The following is a 23,696-nucleotide window of genomic DNA, read 5'->3' as shown; positions in this document are numbered from 1 at the left end:
TGAATAGACTTTGATGATATAGTAAATTCACAAACCCACCAAGTTACTACCAGGGATGTACCTGAAGCCTAATACCTTATTCGGAAAGGCAAAGATAATGCCTTCAAAACGAATAACGAATAATTCCACTGAATAATAATAATTTTTAAAAAATCGGCTGACACAATCACTCTTCATGTTTCCTGGATAACAGGAATGCCAGATGATAGCACAAAATTATATTTAAACTTCTAAAATCACTATGCACTAACGAGTGTGTGAAGTGAATGAGCGTAATCAAATAGCCGCGTTGTCGTCTCCGTGCGTTTCTTAGAAATCAAAGCTTGGCAAGAGAAATATCAACTAAAATACTACATCATACACATGTTCTGCTATTTGATATGTAGGCTATATTTAAATGATTTTAAACCTTGTACGATATGATACATGAATGAAATAAGCACAGCACGATTGCAAATCAAATAGCTGAGTTGAGGTCACTGCGGGTCTCTCAGAAACCAGCTTTCTGTAAAGAGTAATATCAAGATACGGAACCATACACATTTTCTATACTTGATAAGTCTATTCAAATGTTTTAAACCTTGTATGATATGATAGGCTACATGATATTTCTCTGTCTCTCTCTCAGAGATGGCATTGACATAGATCTATTCTTTATAATTTGTTCAGATTTGCATTTGTATGCATAATAAAAGTTGTTTTAGCAATTTTCAACCACTGAATATTTTCTTTCAACTGCCATGATCTCTAATCAGCTATTCCCAGAGTACAACGTCCTCTAATGTGAGGTTGTGGATATTGTCCTGACATAACATAATATACACATAGTTCCTCTGGAAAATGAAAAAAAGTTTTTTTCTTTTATGTAACATTTAGTATTACTATTTTAATTAGAAGGTATATAAATATTTATTGAGATTGACAAAGGTCCACGAGCCAGGACTTGAACTTGGTTCGCCTGAAGCACAACTACATCTCAAAGCACTGCACTGTTACACTGCAAAATGAACCACTTGCTGTATTTACATCATGTTTGCATTGTTAGTTATGATGAAAGCATTCGTGAGAGTGTAGAAATAGCATTGCAATGACAAGATCACCACATTCACACAGTCAACTGTCATCGGCTACAATGCTCATCGATGCAGGCTTTCGTGAGATGGAAACAGATCTACATATAATGCATTAACACTTTTCACGATTCATTAATCTTGACAGCTGTTATAGAAAGAAGTTTTAAAAATATTCAAGAGGGTTCCGCATTTAATACTTTTTTCATATGCAAAGATGTTAGCCAATCACAGCAGTGGGTGTTTACACTGAAGTCTCACAGCAGACATGCCTCTAAATAGAGCGTTAAAATCCGAGGGCTAAAATCAGGGTAGAAAATGTCCATTTATTTCTAAATTCAACTTTTTGATGTAAAAATAATATTAACATTATAAGTGCACCTCAGGAAACATTATAAAATAATAAAAAAAATGCAGTTCATGACCCCTTTAAATATGTTATAATCATAATGAAAAATAATTATTTAATGAGAGTTACAAACTGCTTTTATAAACCTTTTATACACATACTTAACTGCAGACACTGTAATGACATAGGCCTACACTATGTGGTACAGTACAAATATTTTGAGTGTCCCTTATTCTGTTTCTTATTCTCCTATAAAGAACTATGATGGCGCTTAGTGACTCAGAAAGACAAAACTCTTGTTGAGCCGCATTCTTTACAAAAACACAATAGAAGTCTGTGGTGTGTCTCATTTAGACTGAAGTCAAAGTGTGTTTCTATATACACACTGAAATTAAGATTAGAAGAGAGAAAGAGTTTACAGCTGTGTGAGTTAAAGAGAGATCATTTGAGTGTGTTTCTTTCACTCATCTGTGTGTCTCAGTTGTTTCTCACAGGAAGATGTTTAATCTCACACAGAGACACTGAACTACCATAATCAACCATAAATCCAGCATAGAGAGGTTCAGTGAATGTGCTGTTGAATGTGTGTAAATGTGTGAGTGTGTGTGTGTCAGAGACGCTGTAGAAGGACAGAGTGCCGGCCCATGAGTTCAGAAACACTCCTACTCTGTTAGAGAGATTAGAAGGAGCAGATATTTCTGTGCTCTTATTATTGTGAGAGACAGTGAAACTGTTATTAAACCAGTCCAAACTCCAGGACTTCTCATTGTATCCAAACCAACAGTCATCACTCCCTCCTTTCCTTTTGATTCCTTTGTATGTCACTGATATATAAACCTCACTCCCACTCCATTCAGTCTCCCAGTAACAGCGTCCAGTCAGACTCTCTCTACACAGAACCTGAAGACACTCATCAAATCTCTCTGGATGATCAGGATACGGCTGCTTCTCCTCCACATGTGTAACTTTTCTGTTCTTCTCAGACAGAGCAAGGCGAGTGTTTGCTGTGTTTGGATCCAGTGTGAGATCACATGCATCTGAACACAAGAAGAGATATTATTACATTTATAACATATAAAAACAATGATTAAGGCATGTGTGTATTTGTGTGTGTCTTACATTTCTGTGGTCCTGTTGTAATCCTGATCTCTCCTCCATGATCCACACTATAAACACAAAAGATGTCAAACTCATTTTACATTAAAAAAAGAGTTGCTTGGATGGAAGACCATCCATAATAAGAAAACACTGTTAAGGAAGTTTTTTTTTTTTTTTTTTTTTTAATTAAATTAAAAAAAAACTTCCTTAACAGTGTGCTCTTTATGGAAGGTTGTTTCCATAGCAATAGAAATGGACATTGAGCCAGGATTTGGTGCATCTCTAATTTAGACTAATTTCTAATTAATCTCTAATTTAGACTGTGATCTCTGAGCTTGTATTTCTGTTTTTACTTCATAACTTTATTGTGCACATATGTACAAAGACACATGACAGGATGATTGTTAATGTTAATCATACTTGAGTTTGTCCAGTCTGTAGTTTGGATCAGAGAGCAGCTTGACTAATGATTGTCCTGGGTGATTGTAGCTCAGATCCAGCTCTCTCAGATGTGAAGGGTTTGAATTCAGAGCTGAAGCCAGATAACAACAGCCTTCCTCTGTCACCATACAGCCAGATAATCTACAAACACACAACACGACATCATCTGGGACTGGAGATCATCCTAAACTGATTAAAACAAAGGAATGTTTAAAAGGATTCCTATAACTCTGCTTTAAATAAAATTAGTCATTCATTTAATGAGTCACTTTTTATCCACAGAACACTGATTACAGGTCAGTTGGAGTAACTCTGGGTTCAGTGTTTTACTCAATGTCAGAGTGTTGACAAAGCAGAATTGATCTCAGTAACAGTTTCTGTTAATCTCCACTCCTCACAACTTTGACATTTTAATCAGTGAATAAATAATTAAAACAAACAAACAAACAAACAACAGGCTGAAGCAAACACAAACCCAAAGCCTTCAGACACACTTGGGTCTGCTGATATATTACAAATACCCAGGAGATCAGGACCAGAGCAGAGGACATCTTTAATTTTTCAACCAAATGAATCTTTATCTGTTTTTATTACCTCAGTATGTTAAGATGGCAGTGTGAACTCTTCAGTCCATTAGAGAGAGACTTCACTCCTGAAACCAGCAGGGCATTGTTACTCAGGTCCAGCTCTCTCAGTGAGTTTGAGGATTGTAGAGATGAAGACAAACTTTCACAGCACTGATCAGTGAGATTACAGTCAGCGAGTCTATAACACAGGATGAAATAGTTTAATAAAGAGGAGATCAGCAACACCCATTTACGCATCTGTAACATTTATTCAGTATTCAGTGGAGCATCAGAGACACAGTGAAGAAACAAGTAGAGATTGACAGATAAATAGGTTTAACAGATATTTGTTCTAATATCTAAGCATTGTTTTCCTTTATCAAATATCAGTTTTGAAATATCAGATCCACCAATAAATTGAGAATTGCACACATGACCATCATTATAGTATTGCATGTGAGGGGAAATGACAGTGCTCACAGGTACAGTAACTTGGAGCACTTTATTGAATACATTTTTAATATAGCATTCATGCTCAAATGAGAAAGGTTACATAAATGCTTGATATAGTTTCATTTGTTGCTAAGAAACAGAAATAAACTCACTGAGTCATGCAAATCAAATCCATCAAAGTCCCAAAGACATAGTTTAACATTAATGAAATAAAAGAGCCTTGGACAGGAGCATTGTAAGGGTCAGAGAGAGAACTAAACTATAACCTTGACTAACAGTTGAGTATTATTAAAAATAGATAAGCCGTTTAATTAACGGAGATGTTTATAAATGTGTACTCTGTTACTCTCTTAACAGAAAAAAAAAAAGCAGTTTCATCTCCAATTACATAAATTTATACTCACAGAGCTTTTCTGCAGTTCACTACAGCTGGTATCAGTCTCCTTCTACCTTCATCGGATGTGTTGTATTTCTTCAGATCAAACTCATCCAGCGGCTCCTCTGAAATCTGCAGCAAGTCGGCGATTGTTGAGCAGTGAGACGGAGAGAGTCGATTCACTGAGTGATTCTCTGATTTCACAAACGTCTGAATCTCTCTGTACAGAGTTTGATCCTTAATTTCCAGCAGACAGAGGAACAGATTGATGGTTCTGTCAGCTGAGAGATGTTCATCATCCTTGATTTTGTCTTTTATGTACTGTGTGATTTTCTTGATGGTCTTTGAGCTGTTCTCTGTGTGTGTCAGTAGATCCTGTAAGCGTCTCTGATTGGACTCCATTGAGACGCCCAGCAGGAACCGCAGGAAAAGATCAAGGTGTCCATTTTTACTCTCTAAGGATTTATCAACTGCTGCTTTTAGTAGATCATACAGAGAGATTTCCTTTGACCCAAACAACATATTTAGAAATGACTTCAGTGATTTCTGAATCTTGACTACATGGGAGTAAAACAAAAAGAAAGCAGCTAGAAACTCCTGAAAGCTCAGATGTATGAAGCAGTAAACTTTCCTCTGCTGAATCACAGATTCCTGCTTAAAGATCTCAGTGCAAATCCCAGAGTACACTGAGGCGTCAGTGACGTCTATGCCGCTCTCAATCAGGTCCTCCTCATAGAACATCACATTGCCCTTCATTAGCTGTTTGAAAGCCAGTTCTGCAAGTTTTATAATTACTTTTCTGTTGGTCTTCAGGAGTTTCTTTGCTTTTCTCTCATCATACTTCTGATTCCTCATGTTGATCTGAGTCAGCAGGAAGTGGATGTACATTTCAGTAAGTGTTTCAGGGATTTCTGCACTGTCATCTTGTTTCAGGAGGTTTTGAAGCACAGTGGCTGAAATCCAGCAGAAGACAGGTATGTGACAAATGATGTGGAGGCTTCTTGATCTTCTAATGTGTGAGATGATTCTGCTGGCTTTATTCTCATCACTGATTCTCTTCCTGAAATATTCCTCCTTCTGAGGCTCATTGAATCCCTGAATTTCTGTCACACGGTTGATGTATTTTGAGGGGATCTGATTGGCTGCTGCTGGTCTGGAGGTGATCCAGATGAGAGCAGAGGGAAGCAGCTCTCCTCTGATAAGGTTTGACATCAACACACCCACTGATGAAGACTCATTCACATCACAAACTTTCTCATCATCTGAAAACATCAGTGTAATTCTGCTTTCATCCAGACCATCAAAGATGAACACAACTTTACATTCCTCATAAATCTTTAAGTCCAAATCTTGAAGTTCAGAATGAAAGTCCAGCAGAAGTCTGTGAAGACTGTACTGGTGATCTTTAATCAAGTTCAGCTCTCGAAATGGAAGCACACACATAAAATCTACATCCTGATTGGCTTTTCCCTCGGTCCAGTCCAGAATGAACTTCTGCACAGAGACGGTTTTTCCAATTCCAGCGATGCCTTTAGTAAGAACAGTCTTGATTTTGTCTTTCTCCTCACATCCTGGTTGATGTAAGGGTTTAAAGATGTCATTGCAGTAGATTGGAGTGTCTTGTGTTCTGGCTGTTTTCTCCATCTGTAAAACTTCATGTTCTTCATTCACCCCTTCACTCTCTCCCTCTATGATGTAGAGCTGTGTGTAGATCCTGTTCAGGAGGGGTTGAGTCTCTTCTAGATTGATTCCCTCAAATAAGCTCTCATACTTGTTCTTCATGCTGGTTTTGTGTCGGTCTTTGACTCTCTGAAGGACATCATTCACTGGTTGGTGAAAATCGCGCTGCGGGTCTTTAGTCTTGTTAAGCAGTGTGTGTGTCTGCAGGGATGCTTCTTTCACATGCTGCTTGCTAAATAAAAATTGTAAACAAAGGTAAAAATCTAGATATCTTAATTTTACTGTAATATATTTTTACAAACTGTGTAAATAACTGCTGTCTGAGGTCTACTTGTAGATAATCTTGAAATGTAATCTACAAGTAGTCAAATACAATAATTTCAACCACTCATAATCACTTCCATACTTTTACCTCAAAACCTAATGTGTCTTAGTAGTTAAAATAATCTCTCATTTCACTGCAGCAGTTAATTATGTTCATACTTACTCCAGGTCAGAGGTCGCTACTTCAACACCAATATTAGTGGGACAGCTAATGGACTTAGTACTCTTCATAGACACAAGACAGGGTATTGAAGATGCTGCTAAGTTTGTCTGAACAGCATCCTCCTCCTCTCTCTTCTCATTGACACTCATTGTAAAAGCAGTGCTCTGTCAACATAGAACATGAATATGAAACAATTTACTTCAGATAGATGAAAGAAATATTAAAAATGTGTATCTTTTTGGTGTCCTATAAAGAGAACTGTTCGCCTTTAACACTAATACACATTAATATACTAAATCAAACTATCCCTTCTGTAAACACATACACAAATGAGCAGAGAGTTAGTGTTCGGTTTATTCAGTAATTTCTTTATGTCAGTAAGCCAAAGAGATTTTAATTTTACCTGCCAAAACCAGATTTTTTTCAGTCCAAAACTCCCATTTTAACACTGCTAGAAGAAACTTTATGATCTTCTTAACTCCACTTTCCTGATTCCTTGATATAGACGTTATACACAGCCGTGAACTTTGTTAATGGCCAATAGAGCTGCTGCCATTCTGATGTGGACATTTAATTTCGGTTTGAACAATGAACACATACAGTATAAATTATTAGTCATGTGAAAAAGAAAGTACACCCTTTTGAATTCTATGGTTTTATGTATCAGGACATGATAAAAAATCATCTGGTCCTTGGCAAGCGTTAAAATTAGGTAAATTCAACCTCAGATGATCAACAACACATGAGATATTACACCGTGTCATGGTTTATTTAACAAAAGCTATGCCAAAATGGAGAAGCCATGTGTGACAAACTAAGTACACCCTTAGGAATTAAGAAGGTAAGTGGCAGTCAGGTGCTGCTAATCATATGTCTTTGATTAAATGACCATAAGCAATTGTGATCACCTCTATAAAAGCAGAAGTTTTAGCAGTTTGATGTTCTGGAGCATTCAGTTGTGTGTTAACACAATGACATGGAAGAAAGACATCAGCAATGATCTTAGAGAAGCAGTTGTTGCTGCCCATCAATCTAGGAAATGTTACAAGGCCATTTTCAAACAATTGAAGTCCATCATTCTACAGTGAGGAATATTATTCACAAGTGGAAAACATTCAAGATGGTGGCCCATCTTCCCAGGAGTGGATGTCCCAGGAGTGGATGTCCCAGCAAATTCACCCCACGGTCAAACCGTGCAATGCTCAGAGAAACTGCAAAAAACCCAGACGCTACATCTCAGACTCTACAGGCCTCAGTTAAGATGTTAAATGTTAAAGTTCATGACAGTACAATTAGAGAAAGATTGAACAAGTATGGCTTGTTTAGAAGGGTTGCCAGGAGAATGGGTATGCATGTTTGACTGGGGTTTTTCTTGCATTTACACTGTTCTGAGCAGCAGGGGTCACGAGCATGTGGTGTTTCGAACACTTTGAAACAGTGAATGATTTTGTAAAGCAGTTGATTTAATTGATTCTAATCTTTGAAAAACTTAATTTCTCCCAACACTACTTCTCTCTAAAAAGAACATGGAAGCATGGCTTAGGTTTGCAGTTTCATCTAAACAATCCACAAGACTTCTGGAACAATGTCCTTTGGACAGACAAGACCAAAGCGGGGATGTTTGGCCATAATTCACAGAGCGACGTTTGGTGAAAACCAAGCACAGCATTGTGATGGCCAGGATTTATGCCACACATGATTCTTATATATTCATCTTTGCAATGATCAATAAATAAAAAGACAATATTGGCTAGTTTTAATATCTTTATTTGTCATTGTACGGAGTCAATGCATGGGCTTAGTTATTTGGCATAAAGGGTTAGTTCACCCAAAAATGAAATTTCTGTCATTAAGTACTTGCCCTCATGTTGTTACAAACCCGTAAGACATTTGTTCATCTTCAATGAGAATTTAAAAGGGTGCACGTTCTTTTTCACATGACTGTATATACAGCCTTTGAATATTTAACTATCTATCTGGATTCTTTTTCACACATTTTCATTGTTCTGTTTCTGTTATTATTTCTGTATTAATAGAAAAGTCAATGTCACTAAAAGAGATTAAAGCATCTGAAAATATACTGGCATTCCGGTAGTCAATTAAAATCCATATTAACACATGCAAAATCAAATTAAACAATACATAAATATAAATCCAGTACTGTATTTTTTTTCAAACCTACCTCTATCGCATCAGCAATGAACATCAGGAACATAACGTCAACATTAGTTCATTTATAACACACCCAAGAAAAAGAACAATTTAAACAATGATTAAATAATGGAATAAATAAACTTAAACAAACCTTAGGAGGATCTTTACCGCCGAACAACAAAATATTGCTTTTTCATTTCTCAAAGCCATCTTGACAGATTCTATACAATCATATATAATGTCCTAAATCATATATTAAATCTAATCAAATATATAATATCAAATCTAATAAAGAATACTAATATCTGGTATGGACAATAATTTACACCTAAATAAAAATGAATTAAAATGACTTGAAATGTTTGGTACCTGGTGCGTTGTGAGAGTGGTGACAAACAGGAAGTTAAATTGATTTTATAGGAATTCTAAAAGAAGTGAGAATGTACCAACTTTGCTGTATTAGAGGGGGCACAGGAAAATGTCATATCCTGATCAATGTGACTTTTGTCCAATAGAATCAAAGCCAACTTGACAGATTCTATACAGTCATGGATAATGTCTTAAACTTATTATTTAATTAAATTTATTTACTGGCTTTTTATGTGCTTACCCAATAGAGAATGGAAAGTGGACTAAATCAAATCTAATGAAGAAAACCAATATCTTGTATGGACAATAATTTACACCTAAATAAAAATACACAGTAACAATTTTTTTATGACAAACACTGAATACATGAACAGACGTGCATTCAGTTTCACATTATGAACTTCAGAGATTTGTTTCAATGATTTTTTATAAGTAATAACACTATCAGACATACACATCCATAGCTGTGTAAGCTACATGCACTATATCTGCATCTATTTTGTACTTTAACCTGTTTAATTGCTCATAAACCTGCACTTAGTGATGCAAATGCATCAAAGCACTAAAAATCTTTTGATTATGTCAATAAATGTTTGACAAAGAGTTAAAGAGAGAGATAATGTGCTTTTTCTGTTAGAGTGACATGAAAGGATGAACATGACAATGCTCTTATTGTGACATACATCGAAACAGTTAAGCAGTGTTTTTTAGATTGTATCCTAGTCAGACTGGGAAGAGAGGAGTTGCAACAATATGATACTTATATGGTGTTTTTGTCCTTTTTAGGGCTTAATAGACATGGTCGCCATGAACTTTAATTTCATCAGTCATTCAGGTTATATTGGTTAAAGTTAATTCTTTAAGCATCAGCGCCCCCTGCTGGATGACATTTAGTGTTGGAAGGCACAGATCTTGTCTGTGATCAGTAAAATACAGTTACTTATAAATATGATTGTTAATTTTTACTGATTTATTTACCTACTTACTTACCTACTTCTGCCTCTTTGTAAGAAACCCTAACCTCTCCTTTGTTTCTTTCAAAAGCTTGACCAAAGGCGATTATAATAGGCATCATCACATGAAATAGACATTTGTGTGTGTGTGTGTGTTTTTTTTTTTTTAAATTCTCTCTCTTAATTTATTTGAGATGTTCATTCCTTCAATCAGCTGATTATGTGTGTTTTGGCTGTTAGATTTCATGTATTGTTTCATGAGGTTTTCCTTTATTTTTCTGGATAATTAAACCCGACGGACTGAAATGAATGTGTAGCATCAGCACATGAAACTCTTACATCAGCACAAAAACAGACAGCTTTAATGAATCATCTCGTCATGAGGTGCTGCTGTATGAACCCAGAGCTACGATCATGGACACATTCAGAGTTTTTTCTTCAGGTGTTTCTTTTTTCACTACTATTTGTAGTAGAAGTTTTAGACGTAAAAATGTTGCAATATGCAAATCAATCACTGCCATTATCATCAATCTGATAATATGAGAGGTTTTAGATTATAGAAGCTAAAAGTGGAAGGACAACAGACCATTTAAATGGTTTTAGATGTTAAAATCAGTTATTTTACGCACAGGAACTTGCTGACCAGATTTGCAGTGATTTGATCCATACTGATAAAATCTGGTACTTTATTAGAGCTGTCAACACAGATGCATCCTGGGAGGTTTGCAATTTACGTTAATCTAAATTATCCATCATGTATGTGATATCATGTCATTTGAGTGACAGCTGACGAATATGAGAGCTTATGAATGACTCTAGATTGATCCAGCTTCCACTATTGTGTATAAATAGAGCTTGTTAAAAAGGAAAACATCATATTCATATGGGCTCATAATGAGGGTATCAGGTTAATATTTCATCCAGCTGAGGTCCATCAGACGCCGCTGATACAAACATAATCATCTGTGCATCGTTTCTGGATTCTGAAATAGATGACAGGGAAATTGAAGGATATTAGCTATTAAAATTTTAATAGTAAATGGCATTTTTCAAGTTACAACAGAAACAGCATCATTTTGAAAAATAAAAACTCTTAAATAAACTATACACAACAAACTGAGCTTTCACTTTCTACAGATTTTCTGTAATTTCCAAATCGCATTTGTTGACAACCTGAATCATTTTATACCATGAATACAGTCAGACAGGCTTTAAAAATAAAGATATATGTCCACCAAAACCTTGTAAGAAATATAATGGCGGAGTTTCATGCACATTGTGTTTAGAGTATAATATGTTACTGTAAATCTTATTATGTTACTGTATACTGAGCAAAGTAGCGTCCATGTGTTCATGATCTGTCCTGTCTGAACAATCTAGAATGAATAATAGTGATTTCAGCAAGTATGAAGTAGAAGTATGTTTTCACAGTTCACAGTTTAGGAAGAGTGATGATGTGGCCACCCAGATGGGAGATACCATCATGTTTCAATTGTCTTTATCAGACTGGATTAATCTGAAGTTAAGTTAATAAAACAGAATATAGATCTGACTGATTATATGACTGTTGGCCTTACTGTATAATCAGTCATTTTATGGCTACTATATATATGACTATCAAATAAGTTTATTTTATTTCAATTAATGTTTATTTTATTTCAAGTAACAAAAGTGTTTTTTTGTTTTTTTTTCTTACAGTGAATTGAATTCTTTGATTTGTCCCCAGAGGAGGCCTTTGTAATTTGGAGGCCCAGTTCAAATAAAAAATCAGAGAATAAACATTTGAGTAAACAATTTAATTCAGTGCATTAATATTTTGCGCATCGTGCCTCAGGAGACAAGCCAAAAGCTTTTTTTCCCTTACCAGAAATTATTCCTTTTAAATTCGAATACAATTCAAATATTACTAATATTTAAGTTTTTTAACCATTTTGACAGCCATACTCTTTCTATTTATAAATGCATTCTATCTCTTTAACCAGAACTATTGTTACAATCATAACATAAAACAAAAACAGCATTCAATCTTCCTCCCTCAGTCACTCAGCTAAAATGAAATAATACTAAAATTGCCAGCAGGTGGCAGAAAATCATTGTCTAAAGGGATAGCTCACCCCAAAAAAATGAAAATTTTATCATCATTTACTAACCCTCATGTTCGAAACCTGTACAGGTTTCTTTCTTCTGCTGAACACAAAAGAAGATATTTTAGAGGATGTTGGTAATCAGACAGTTGACGGTAGCCACTGACTTCCATCATTCCATCTTTTTTCCTACTATGGAAGTCAGCAGCTACCGTCAACTGTCTGATTACCAACATCCTTTAAAATATCTTCTTTTGTGTTCAGCAGAAGAAAGAAACTCATACAGGTTGAACAACTTGAGGGTGAGTAAATGATGACAGAATTTCATTTTTGTGTGAACTATCCCTTTAACGAGTTAGTCATTGAATCACTCAATGAAACGATTCGTTCAAAATGGCTGATTCATTCAAGGACAGAACAGAAGTGAGTGAGCTGTCGAGTCATTCATTAGAGCGATTCGTTCAAAAACGCGGATTCATTCAGTAGTGAAACTGAAACTGTGTTGCTCAGAGATGCGCAATGGCTCTAGTGTTTGGAACTATTTTTGTTGGCAAAATAGAGGAAAAACAGACAATATTGTGTCTAAAATGTAAGTCAACTTATTGTTTATTGAATTGTTGTATAAAATCAATATCACATTTGCTAATGTGCTGATATTTGGGAAAACAGCACTTTTTGCTCATGTGATATTGCTTATTTTTTTTCACCATATCTTGGTTTTTGGAAGCATTTTTATTAATTTTGGTGGCATTTTTGGCCCAAGCCCCCTTCATTTTCTGACCCTGGTGTGTGTGCGCTGTGTGATAGTGGGGACGGGGCTCTTTTTCAAGCACAAGCGGAGGCCCCTTCTGTTGCAAGGCCCATTTCAAGTGAAACGGGTAAAACATAGCAAATGCAGCTACTGTTCATCCCCCACGTACATGTAGGGCTCGAGGTCTCAGGATGGTGAAACAAACATAAAAAAAGTAAAAAAAAATACTGAAACTGCATCTTCACCATAAGTCTTCTATTGATCCTTCTGTCCTTAGAAAGTAAATGCATAAACGACTCCAACCACCACGATGTTCCCGATGGTGGCGATGATGGCTATCCACAGCCAGACGGCATCGCTGGACATGTGCTGCTGTTCCTCCTGTTGTGCCGGTGCTGAGGCAGGGGGCGCTGCGTTCACACTGGCGGACGAGTTGAAGAGCGAGTGCTCTGTGCTGCAGTCGTCCATGGGTGACGCGTCCATGAAAGCGCCGCTCATCATTGGAAGCTGAAAGATAGAGAGTTCAACAATGTTAAGTTTCACTGGTTATGCTGAGCAAGGTTTTAAACTAGATTTTTATGTAGATTTTTAAACTATGCTGGGTGACTGCTAGGGTGATGTTATGCGGTTGCAAGTGTAGTCTGGGTGGTTACTAGAGTGTTGAGGGTGGTACTGTAGCTAGGGTGGTAACTAAGCTGGTATGGTTTGTTGCTGTGTAGTTGCTAGGGTGTTCTGGGTGGTTGCTAGGATGTTGCTAAATGTTTGCTGGATGTTCTGAGTGGCTGCTAGGGTGTTTCGGGTGGTTGCTGTGCTGTTGCTTGTGTGTTCCTACGTTATTGACTCGCAATAATCGGTTATCAGTATCAGCAGAAAAATTTAGTATTGTGCATCTCTAGCCTTTAATGCAAGGCATAGGATTTTTTTTTTCACCTGTTTTGTTGAGGTTTGATCTAGAGCTGCACCGATGTATCAACCAATAATCAGTATCAGCCAAAAAAGCAATTATTTTCACTATCAGCCATCTTAAAAACAGCCAATGATTAGGGCCGATTATATACTGTCAATCAAAAGGGGACAGAAAAACATTTTGGTTTTATTTGAGTGGAATTATTATATCTGAAAAGAAATACTAGTCAAATAAAATAGCTCTGTTGTTGATTTTAACCTCTAATATTATAGTAATGTACTAAATGAGAGGGTCCCTTGTATAGTTTACAGCATTATTTTGGAGAGATTTTGTTTCTTAAGAAAATCAAACTATATCGGTAGATATTCTGAACTAGAAAAAAAAAAGTCTGTCGAGACAAACTTTGAAGTTGGCTTGAGAAAGCCTTACCAGAAAGTTTGAAGTAGTTTTAAAAGCTTGAAGTTTAAATGTTTTCAGTTTGTAATAGTTTTTCATTTTAGTTTAGTAGTTTTAAAAGCTAGCTAAGACAGACAGATAGATAGATAGATAGATAGATAGATAGATAGATAGATAGATAGATAGATAGATAGATGATAGATAGATAGATAGATAGATAGATAGATAGATAGATAGATAGATAGATAGATAGATAGATAGATAGATAGATAGATAGAAAGAAAGAATAGTCTCATTTGAACATTGTCCATATAAGTCTATGGGATTTTTCTGAGTTTTAATCGTCATTTTTAGGAAAACCATAAGTCGGATCAGTTAGAAAAGATAAAGCACACTAAGTCCAAACAGTCTGAAGGTCTGACCTGAGTTTGGTGGTTCTAGCTTCAAAGCTCTAGGAGGAGTTAGAGTCAGAAATTTTAGTCTCAGAAGTAAGTTTAAATAGCATTTTCAGTAAGTTGGCTTTCTCAAGCCATCTTAATAATCAATTATCAGTATCAGCAGAGAAATTTAGTATCGGTGCATCTCTGATCACATCACTAAACCTAAATGAGTAATAATGATAGTGATACTTGCCTTAGCAAACACCACAAATAACATTGTTGGGTTTGTAGTTTTATTTTATGTATTGCATTTGAGGAATATCTTTATATAGCCTGACCAAATACTGGCGCAGGCACTGAGGAGTAAAACCATGAGTTGATCCATCAAAGCACATCAACATGAAAACTAAATTCGAGCAGAGCACATCTCACGAATGTTGTTGTTCTGTCAGAAAATATTTCCCAGAGCATCGTCATGTCTGTTTTGAATGGCACAGTTAAAGGAGAACTGTCTCAGGACAATTGTTACACACGAGAAGCGTGTTTCTCCACAAATGCATGCGAGGCCCGCAGAGGGAACTGGGGCTTAATTAATGTGCCATAAATATTTAGGAAGTGGGAAGTGAGAGTGATTTATTGGTTGAGACAATCAAAGCCCAACAGCACAGGTTGCTGGAGCAATAAAAAGCTTTGTTCCATTTCTACTGTACATACAGTATGATGCCTCTGAGAAAGCCTTCGTGCTTTCCCTGATAAAATGTAAATGTGTGCCTTGGATGCAGTGTAAGACGCTTTGGATAAAAGCATCTGCCAAATGCATAAATGTAAATCATGATATTTTTTTAAATAACCCAGAAAGCCTTTTCTTCCTTGGCTAAATAAACTATCATTCACACTGTCACAGATACTATAACCACATGCTATAGAGCAGTGGTCTCAAACTCAATTCCTGGAGGGCCTCAGCTCTGCACAGTTTTGCTCCAACCCTAATCAAACACACCTGATCCAGCTAATCAAGGTCTTCAGGATTACTAGAAACTTCCGAGCTGGTTGGAGCTAAATTCTGCAGAGCTGTGGCCCTCCAGGAATTGAGTTTGAGACCAGTGCTCTATAGAGAGTTTGCAGCCCTTTGGCTGGTTAGTATGTCTCCTGCTGGCAGAGAGCTGTAACTACACTATGTGGTTTTAAGCAGGAATATTTAAATACATTTTTGAAAAGTAATATTCATTTATTAGAGGTGAAACTTTTTAATGATGTAAACATTTGCTAAGCAAGTCAATATTAAATGTAGCCAACATTCGGTTTCGGGAAGGAATAGGGGAGGTAGATTTTTAATGAGAACGCATAAACCTTTAAAGACAGTCTTACTGCAAGCTATAGGTTGTTAATTGATAGTATTCGATTTAACTTGCATTAAATCAACTTATTTTTAAAATATTAGTGTTTAACAGAGGAATTCCTGGGGAAAAACTACATTACCCATGATGCATATACAGAAAATTCTACAGATCAGAGTTGTGGCAAGGAAATTGCTGCAAAAGAGCTGTCTATATGTGCATATTTTGCAATAATCTTAAAATAAAGTTTCTATAATCAAGTAAATGTACATGAATATGTTTTATTTGTCATTTGCAATGCTTCATGGGATTGTAGTTCTTTCAAATATTTTTTGCTTCAGATTAAAGTTTGTAATGTTTAATGAGTCTCCTCATTGCTGGTTGGTTTGGTTCATGGCTTAAAACACTTTAACGAAGACTTAAAAAAAAATCCCTATGGGATAAATGAATGGAAAAAACACTTTCAGAACCAATGCTGGTGAAAAAGTGGGCGGACGCTAATGCACTCTATAATTTTGAAAGGTCAGGCTTTAGCAGTGTAGTATTGATGAGTGAGACACTAACTCTGCTCATTTGTCTCATGCTAATGATGAGACGCTTCTGTGTTTACACATTATGGTGGACGTGAACCGTTCGCCTCGCTGGTCACAGCACTGTACTTTATTGATTCTGCCAGACGATCAATAAAAGCATGAGTAAAACGGGTTGTAGAGTGCTGGATAAAGCTGAATTATTATCACTTTACTCATGAAGGACAGAAGCTGGTGAGGTCTGTCTGTCTATCTATCTATTTATCTATCTATCCCATTTTATCTATCTCATTTTTCTATTTAAATATCTTTCTATCATCCACCCATCATCATCCCTATTTATCTATTTATCTATTTAACTATCTATCATCTATCTATCTATCCATCCATCCATCCATCCATCCATCCATCCATCCATCCATCCATCCATCCATCTCTTTATTTGTCCATCAGTCCATCATCCCTATTTAAGTTTTTCTATCCATCATAATCCCTATTTATCTGTTTATCTATTTAATTATCTATCATCCATCCATCTCTCTATTTGTCATCTATCCATCCATCCATCCATCCATCATCTGCTTATCTATTTAACTGTCTAACTGTCCATCCATCCTACCTTATCATGCATTATTAATAAAAACAACAATATTTTATTTATGCACAGTAGTAAGGAACAGTCTGAACTCATGGAGATGTGGAAAAATTCAACATTAAAACTTGTTCTTTATAAAACACACCCACTCACAGTTTTATAATGTCATTTCAATATTTAAGCCTTTAAAGCTGGAATAGAAATTTAACTTGCGCATGAAGGGACGGACGAGGAAAGAGCTTTAAACAAAAGCTTCATTACAGCCATATGAAAAATGCATTTCTTTGAGAGACGCCATCACTATTCTGGTCTTAATGTGAATTAAATCCACACACCATTCAGCTCTTTATCATGCTAATGAGCTTTTCTAATATAATTGACCTACTTCTGTACTGAATTACTCAAGTGGAAAAGCAGCCAAGTATTTGGACACTGAAGTCAATTTAATGTCTGAATGTATTAGAAAAAATATCATAGAAAGTGTTGAAGAGGCCACTGTATGTTACATCATGCCTACACATGACTTTACTTAAGTAAAATGTTAATATGAGTTTAAATCTCGAATCTTCTCTAATGTGTTTTGACCAAGATGCTGCTGTGACTTTACAGAAGAGCTTTCCTTTCAGAAGAACATTAGCCTGTGGCGTAAAGATGTGTTTCCAGACGGACAGCCACGGATGTGCTGGAAAGCCCTGAGCAGGTGTCGTGTTCTCCTGCACGAGCTCTTAGCGAACGCACACACTAAAACTGATTCCCGGTGTCATGCTCGGATACGACTGAGGGTTTGTTTCAGGGAGAAACAGGGTCATTTTAGGGCAGCGAGACCATGGAGTGTATAACACTATGGCTGTGTTCGGATAGAATACTAGCATACTGCTTAAAGAGGACCTATTATACCCTTCTACAAAGTCTTGATTTTGTTTTTGGGCTCTGCTAGAACAGGTTTTCATGCTTGAATGTTCAAAAACACATTATTTTCCTCATATTCTCCATTGTTGCAGCTTCTCCTTCCCAGTCTGTCAGTAACACTCTGTTTAGTTCCTGTCTCTATGAAGCCCCTCCTTCTGAAAAGCACAATGTGCTCTGATTGGTCGGCTGGAGCAGTGTGTTGTGATTGGTGTTTGGGAAATGTCCCGCCCCTTACCATAACCGCCAGCTTCAACACACAACTAACTAACTCAACCAGGCCCCGCCCCTTTATTCTGCATATGAATTATTTAAATGAGGAATAGTGTGACGTGTTCGTTCCCAGAGGAAAACTCAAGACTACAATGGAGGCGTTTCAGGGAGTTCAGGAAAGTTGATAAAACTTTGTAAATTTTAATTGTAGTCTTTCTCTTCAGAGAAAATAAGAGCATGTCTGGGTCATCTTTTTCATCATCTGTGATTGAAAAGCCATTTTTAACAATTATTACGGCAATTTCATTTGCAGAAGGTGTAGTTTTCAACCTCACTTGATCAACAGCAGGATCTCCAGTGAGGCGTTCTGATGTTTGTGACAGGAAACTAGAGCGGAGAAGAGGAAGAGATGGAAACAGACCTCAAGCAACAACATGACCGACTTCCACTAGAAGAAGAAACGAGGTTTGAGGGTAAAAGTGATATTTTCTTGAACGCACATCAGCTCAGTCAGACGGAGGGTATGCGGCACATCTGTGAAGCATCAGGAATATTTCTCGGGAATAATATCAGTTTCAGAGTTTCATGCAGATGTAGTTTATCCTTTGAATATGGCAGAGATCAGTTCTGATAATCTTGCTTGTTTATTATGCTTATGTTTTCATGAATTTCTTTTTTTATATCCCATTGAAAAAGAACATTGAATGAGAAACATGTAGGAACAGAAATGTATAGGATGGTGAAAAGTGTCTCTATGGCAAGTCAATGAAAAATAAGTGACATCTACCAAATTTAAAGTCTAAAAAGGAAAGATTAGATGATTGCTGAACTAGACTGACACATGACTCGACAAGAAGAACCTGTGAAGCTCATAAATACGAATTTTCTATCCATTATTCATGCATGTCATGCGGGAAGGTCTGCTGTGAATCGGATGTTTTGTCCTTCAGTTTGTCGCTGTGACTCAATAGAGCTCTCGCTGATTCAATTAAGTCAGAGGATAAGAAGATCATTGGTATAATAACTCCATTTCCTGCTGTCCTAATAATGACTCGTAGTGAAACAAATACTATCATGATAAAGATTTAAAGTTGATTTAAAAATTTAAATTTTTGCATTACATTAATGAGAACTTAGGTGTAAATATGCTTAATTTTCATAAAAATAATAATAAAAAAAAGAATAAATATAAAAAATATTTTAATAATATAAACATTAAACATTATAAACAGGGTTTCTGCAGGTCCTAAAAAGTCTTAATTCGCCCCTTACACAAATTAAGGTATTATATCAGAGCAGAAAGTCTTAAATTCATAAAGTTAAATGGTGCATGAATTGCAAAAAAAAATAAAAAATGAATATCTTCCTCAATATTTTTGTTTTATTTTCCAGTACAATTATCTAAACATCTTTAAATCAAGATACATTTACTTGAGGTGCAAATATAAAATGATGTCCTAAAAAATTTAACAAAATAAATGCCTAAAACAAGAACAAATATGTCAACGAGTTATGAAAACTTCCCTTTTTATTAAGCTGCTTTTTTGAGCTCATTGACAGAGATTTATTCTTGTTTTAATCACAAACTCGCTTCATACTGATCAAATTCATAGAAAACAAGACTTCGTATTCTATGCCATTTTGCATCTCCAGCAAATGCATCTTGATTTAAGACATTTGCACCGGAAAACAAGACAAAAAAACTAAGGAAGAACAGCACTTTTGTGCAGTGTGATCAGAAGGTACAGTAAATTATAAATTATAAAATAGTTGTTTCCATATTATAGTGGATGGGAGCTACTTTTGTGTTCAACACACGAGAATGAACCTCATTGGTTACTCAGCACGTTTGAGCTTGAAGAGTTTGTTCTTGTGCGTCATTCGCGTTTGGTTGAGCTTCTGCTGATCAGTGTTTACATGTGAGTAAAAGCCTAAATTAAATCTGTTCATCATAAAAAGTGATTGAGTTTCATCAGAATATTTTGACTAAACCACTCGATTTCATATGGATTAGTTTTACGATCTCTTTATGAACTTTTTGGAGCGTCAAAATGGTCATTGCAAAGGCAGTCAATGGAGGGACAGAAATCTCTCAGACTTCATCAAAAAGATCTTCATTCATGTTCTGAAGAAGAACGAAAGTCTTACGAGTTTGGAACGACATGACGGCGAGTAATTAATGACAATTTTCATTTTGGAGTGAACGAACCCTTTAACGGTATTCTCAATGACCAACTACGATCTGTTGCACCCCTATTCCTGATGGTATTCCTTAAATTCACTTTACTTAGTCTTAAAAAGGTCTTTAAAAAGTCCAAAGTTTACCTTAATAAATCCATAAACTTTTATAGATTATTTTTAGCAGAAACAAAAGATGACACTTGATTGAGACATAACTGATATCTCCATAAAAAAAAAAAAATACCTTAGAGATGGTATGATACTGATTTTTTATCTTTTTTAAAAAAATTTACCATGGTATTTACATGGTATTTGTTAATGTTGTCTTTATGATACAAGCTTCAAGCCAAATAAAGTATAAATGAGGAGGCTTGAGTGCCTATGTAATGTATGTGGACGTAGTTCTAAATATAGGCCTATTGATAGTTTAGGTAACTTCAACACAAGCTCTTTCACAGGAGCTTGTGTTTATAACGGGTCACGGTGTCACAGCCCATGGGGTTTCTTGTAGCTCCGAGGAAGGTCACGTCAGACGTTCTGAATCCACAAAAAGACAAGAAGCTCCATGAGAGAAACTCCACAGGGAGCAGAACGTGTGTCTGAAGCATCAGTATAACCAGCCCTACAGCGCGCCACCGTCTCCAAACAGCACGCCACTGAAATACAATTCATAAATTACTAATGCAAGCAATTCCTGTTCTCATAGCGCTCTGTTCTCATTTTTCAAGCACTGGTTTCATGACCAGGTCATAAATAAACCTGACCGCATTAAATGCATCAGTTTACATGACCCCCACAGTACTGTACACTGTACAGTGACCCCAAAACGTATTAAAAATGTATGAATGCCATTGCATTAGATCAGTTACTCTGAAGGAAGATGCACAGACACACTTTGCATTTGAAACATTTGACCAAAAGAAGGGTTTTTTTTTTTTTTTTTTTTTTTTTTAATTCTGAAATGCTAAACCATAGATGTAGTTTTGAAAAAGACATATTTGGAAGTGTCCTGACACTGCATGAACTAAATGCATCTTCACATTATTATCATTTACTAAAAAATAAACTATTTTTGGTATTGAAATAAAGCTGATACAGAATAAAATATAAATATTAGATTAAAAAACTTGAACTAAAGGAAAATTAGAAATGTTGCCTTTGCAATTTAATGAAATAAGTCTAAGTTGAAGCAGTAAAATTACTAACTGGAAATTAATAAAAATTAAAGCTGAAATAAAAATAAATTTAACCTATAAATACATAAAATAAGTTGAAGTTGAAGCAGTAAAATTACTAAGTGGATATAAATTAAAATTAAAGCTGAAAAAAAAAACCCTATAAATAAATGAAATAAGTTGAAATTGAAGCAGTAAAATTACTGGAAATAAATAAAAATTAAAGCTGAAATAAAAATAAATTTAACCTACATAAATGAAATAATTTTATGTTGAAACAGTAAAATTACTAACTGGACATAAATCAGAATTAAAGCAGAATTACAAAATAAATTTAACCTATAAATAAATGAAATGAGTTTAAGTTGAAGCACTAAAATTACTAATTGGAAATCAAAATTAAAGCTGAAATCAAAATAAATATAACCTAAATAAATGAAATAAGTTGAAGTTGAAGCAGTAAAATTACTAACTGGAAATAAATAAATAAAAATTAAAGCTGAAATAAAAATAAATGTAACCTACATAAATGAAATAATTTTATGTTGAAGCAGTAAAATTACTAACTGGAAATAAATCAAAATTAAAACTGAAATAAATATAAATGTAACTTTGAATGTAACTAAATAGTATTATTTAAAAAAAAAAAAAAGACAAAAATCACATAAATTACTTGATTTATGTATTTGCTAGAATCTATGATGCCATAATTATAATGAAACTGAAAATATAAAAATAAAATCTAATTCAAAATAGTAATACAAACTGTAATAGTATATAAATAATAATACTAAAATAACACTGAAAAAAATGGTGTCGGATTTACTCAGAAATTGCTAGTAAATTTCCCATATAATTACAAAGAAATGGCAAGTAACGTACTTAAGCATGAAATTTTGAAGTAGAAAGCTGAAATAGTATTTTCTTGTGAAACACTGATCTATTTTTAAATCATACTTTCTATGCTTTTAAACCCTCATATTCTTATTTAGCCTGCACTCTCTCATTTTGTGGTGAATAAAGTGTAAAACAGTGATTGTGCTGTGTGTATCTGTGTCAAGTCGGCCACTGGCACTCGCGGCAGTAAACAAGCGAAGAGGAAAGTGACACTGGAGGGTCACTGGTGCCACGCTGATGCCCGCCGGGGGCCGATCTGACACGTTTGCTCTAGAAGATTCATTCCTGCTGTGTGAAACGTGAGCCGTCGGGCCGCTGTGAGACATTTGCTGAGTGATGACGTTGGAAAGTTTTGATTATTCAGCACCTGCTGTCCGGTTGTGTTCATGGCAGATGCTGAACTGCCTCATGGGAGTCACATTTATTGTGCCCATCTCAAAACAATAGCGTTTATCACAACATTCGATTCATGAATCACTTTTCTCCCAGTAGGTTAATGGAGTGTGCCGCGCTCATTTGCAATCACTCTTGTGTTATCGTCACATTTAAAAAGTCATCGGAAGAAAAATAGGTGCATTTATTTAACTGCGTCTGACGTGCATTTCAATGACTAGACAATCAATCTCGTCTTGATAAAACACACTCTAAATGCCTGAAGTGTCTAAAAATGACCATTCTTCTTCTTCAGTGACGTGACGTACCTGCATAATGTGATGGATGTTAATGTGATAAATGGTGTTTGCAAAGTGCTCAGTGTGAACAGCAGATCGTCTACATGCCTTATACGCATTGAGTTGCTGCCATGTGATTGGCTGATTAGATATTTGCATTAATGAGCAGTTGAACAGGTGTACCTAATAAAGTGGCCAGTGTGTGTAAATACACACACACCCACACATACAAGTCACTGGTTAAACTGCGCACATAAAGAAGTTGTCAAAAGATCTGGAATCATCTCAGTGGATGATGAGGATCTTTGAGCTCTAAACTCACATGCTTTCAAAGTGAACAGGTTGATGTTCGTAGAAAGCTTGTATCTTTATAATGTTAAACATCTCATACCTGCGCAGCCATAAAAGAAAGATCCATGATGATCTGGTGTGTTTAATTCCTGGATGAAGTATTTCTTCAGCTCCTCATGGGATTTTCACAGCAGGTTTCCTGACTCCAGACGTCCACAGAGTTCATCCTTACAGATCCATAGTTGAAGACAGAAATCTTGAACGAGTCGACGTGGAGAGAGCAGGACAAAGAGAGAAAACACCAATGTTGTGGCTGCGAGAGACTCTCTGTGTTCCTCTCATACACTCACTCTCACTCGTCCACTCTCTCTCTCTCTCTCTCTCTT

The 23,696-nt window shown here is 35.7% G+C and overlaps 2 protein-coding genes across 2 annotated transcripts; both read right to left on the bottom strand.

Annotated features, from left to right (window-relative positions):
* Window positions 1-346: 346 nt before the first annotated feature.
* On the bottom strand, window positions 347-8,959 carry LOC127498087 (NACHT, LRR and PYD domains-containing protein 3-like). The gene is made up of 7 exons (XM_051867056.1): window positions 8,826-8,959; window positions 6,521-6,684; window positions 4,382-6,265; window positions 3,553-3,723; window positions 2,938-3,099; window positions 2,539-2,585; window positions 347-2,456 (listed from the first exon to the last, which is right to left on the bottom strand). The coding sequence occupies exons 2-7, from the start codon at window positions 6,667-6,669 to the stop codon at window positions 1,897-1,899; spliced, it is 2,973 nt and encodes a 990-aa protein (XP_051723016.1). The 5' UTR covers window positions 6,670-6,684; window positions 8,826-8,959; the 3' UTR covers window positions 347-1,896.
* Window positions 8,272-23,696, bottom strand: LOC127498107 (uncharacterized protein C14orf132). Its single transcript, XM_051867092.1, has 3 exons — window positions 23,411-23,696; window positions 13,077-13,338; window positions 8,272-10,979 (listed from the first exon to the last, which is right to left on the bottom strand). The coding sequence occupies exons 1-2, from the start codon at window positions 23,435-23,437 to the stop codon at window positions 13,105-13,107; spliced, it is 261 nt and encodes an 86-aa protein (XP_051723052.1). The 5' UTR covers window positions 23,438-23,696; the 3' UTR covers window positions 8,272-10,979; window positions 13,077-13,104.

This window comes from Ctenopharyngodon idella, chromosome 17 (genome assembly GCF_019924925.1).
Source record: "Ctenopharyngodon idella isolate HZGC_01 chromosome 17, HZGC01, whole genome shotgun sequence".
In the NCBI taxonomy this organism is placed as follows: Eukaryota; Metazoa; Chordata; class Actinopteri; order Cypriniformes; family Xenocyprididae; genus Ctenopharyngodon; species Ctenopharyngodon idella.
This window is presented reverse-complemented; position numbering and strand designations above follow the sequence as displayed.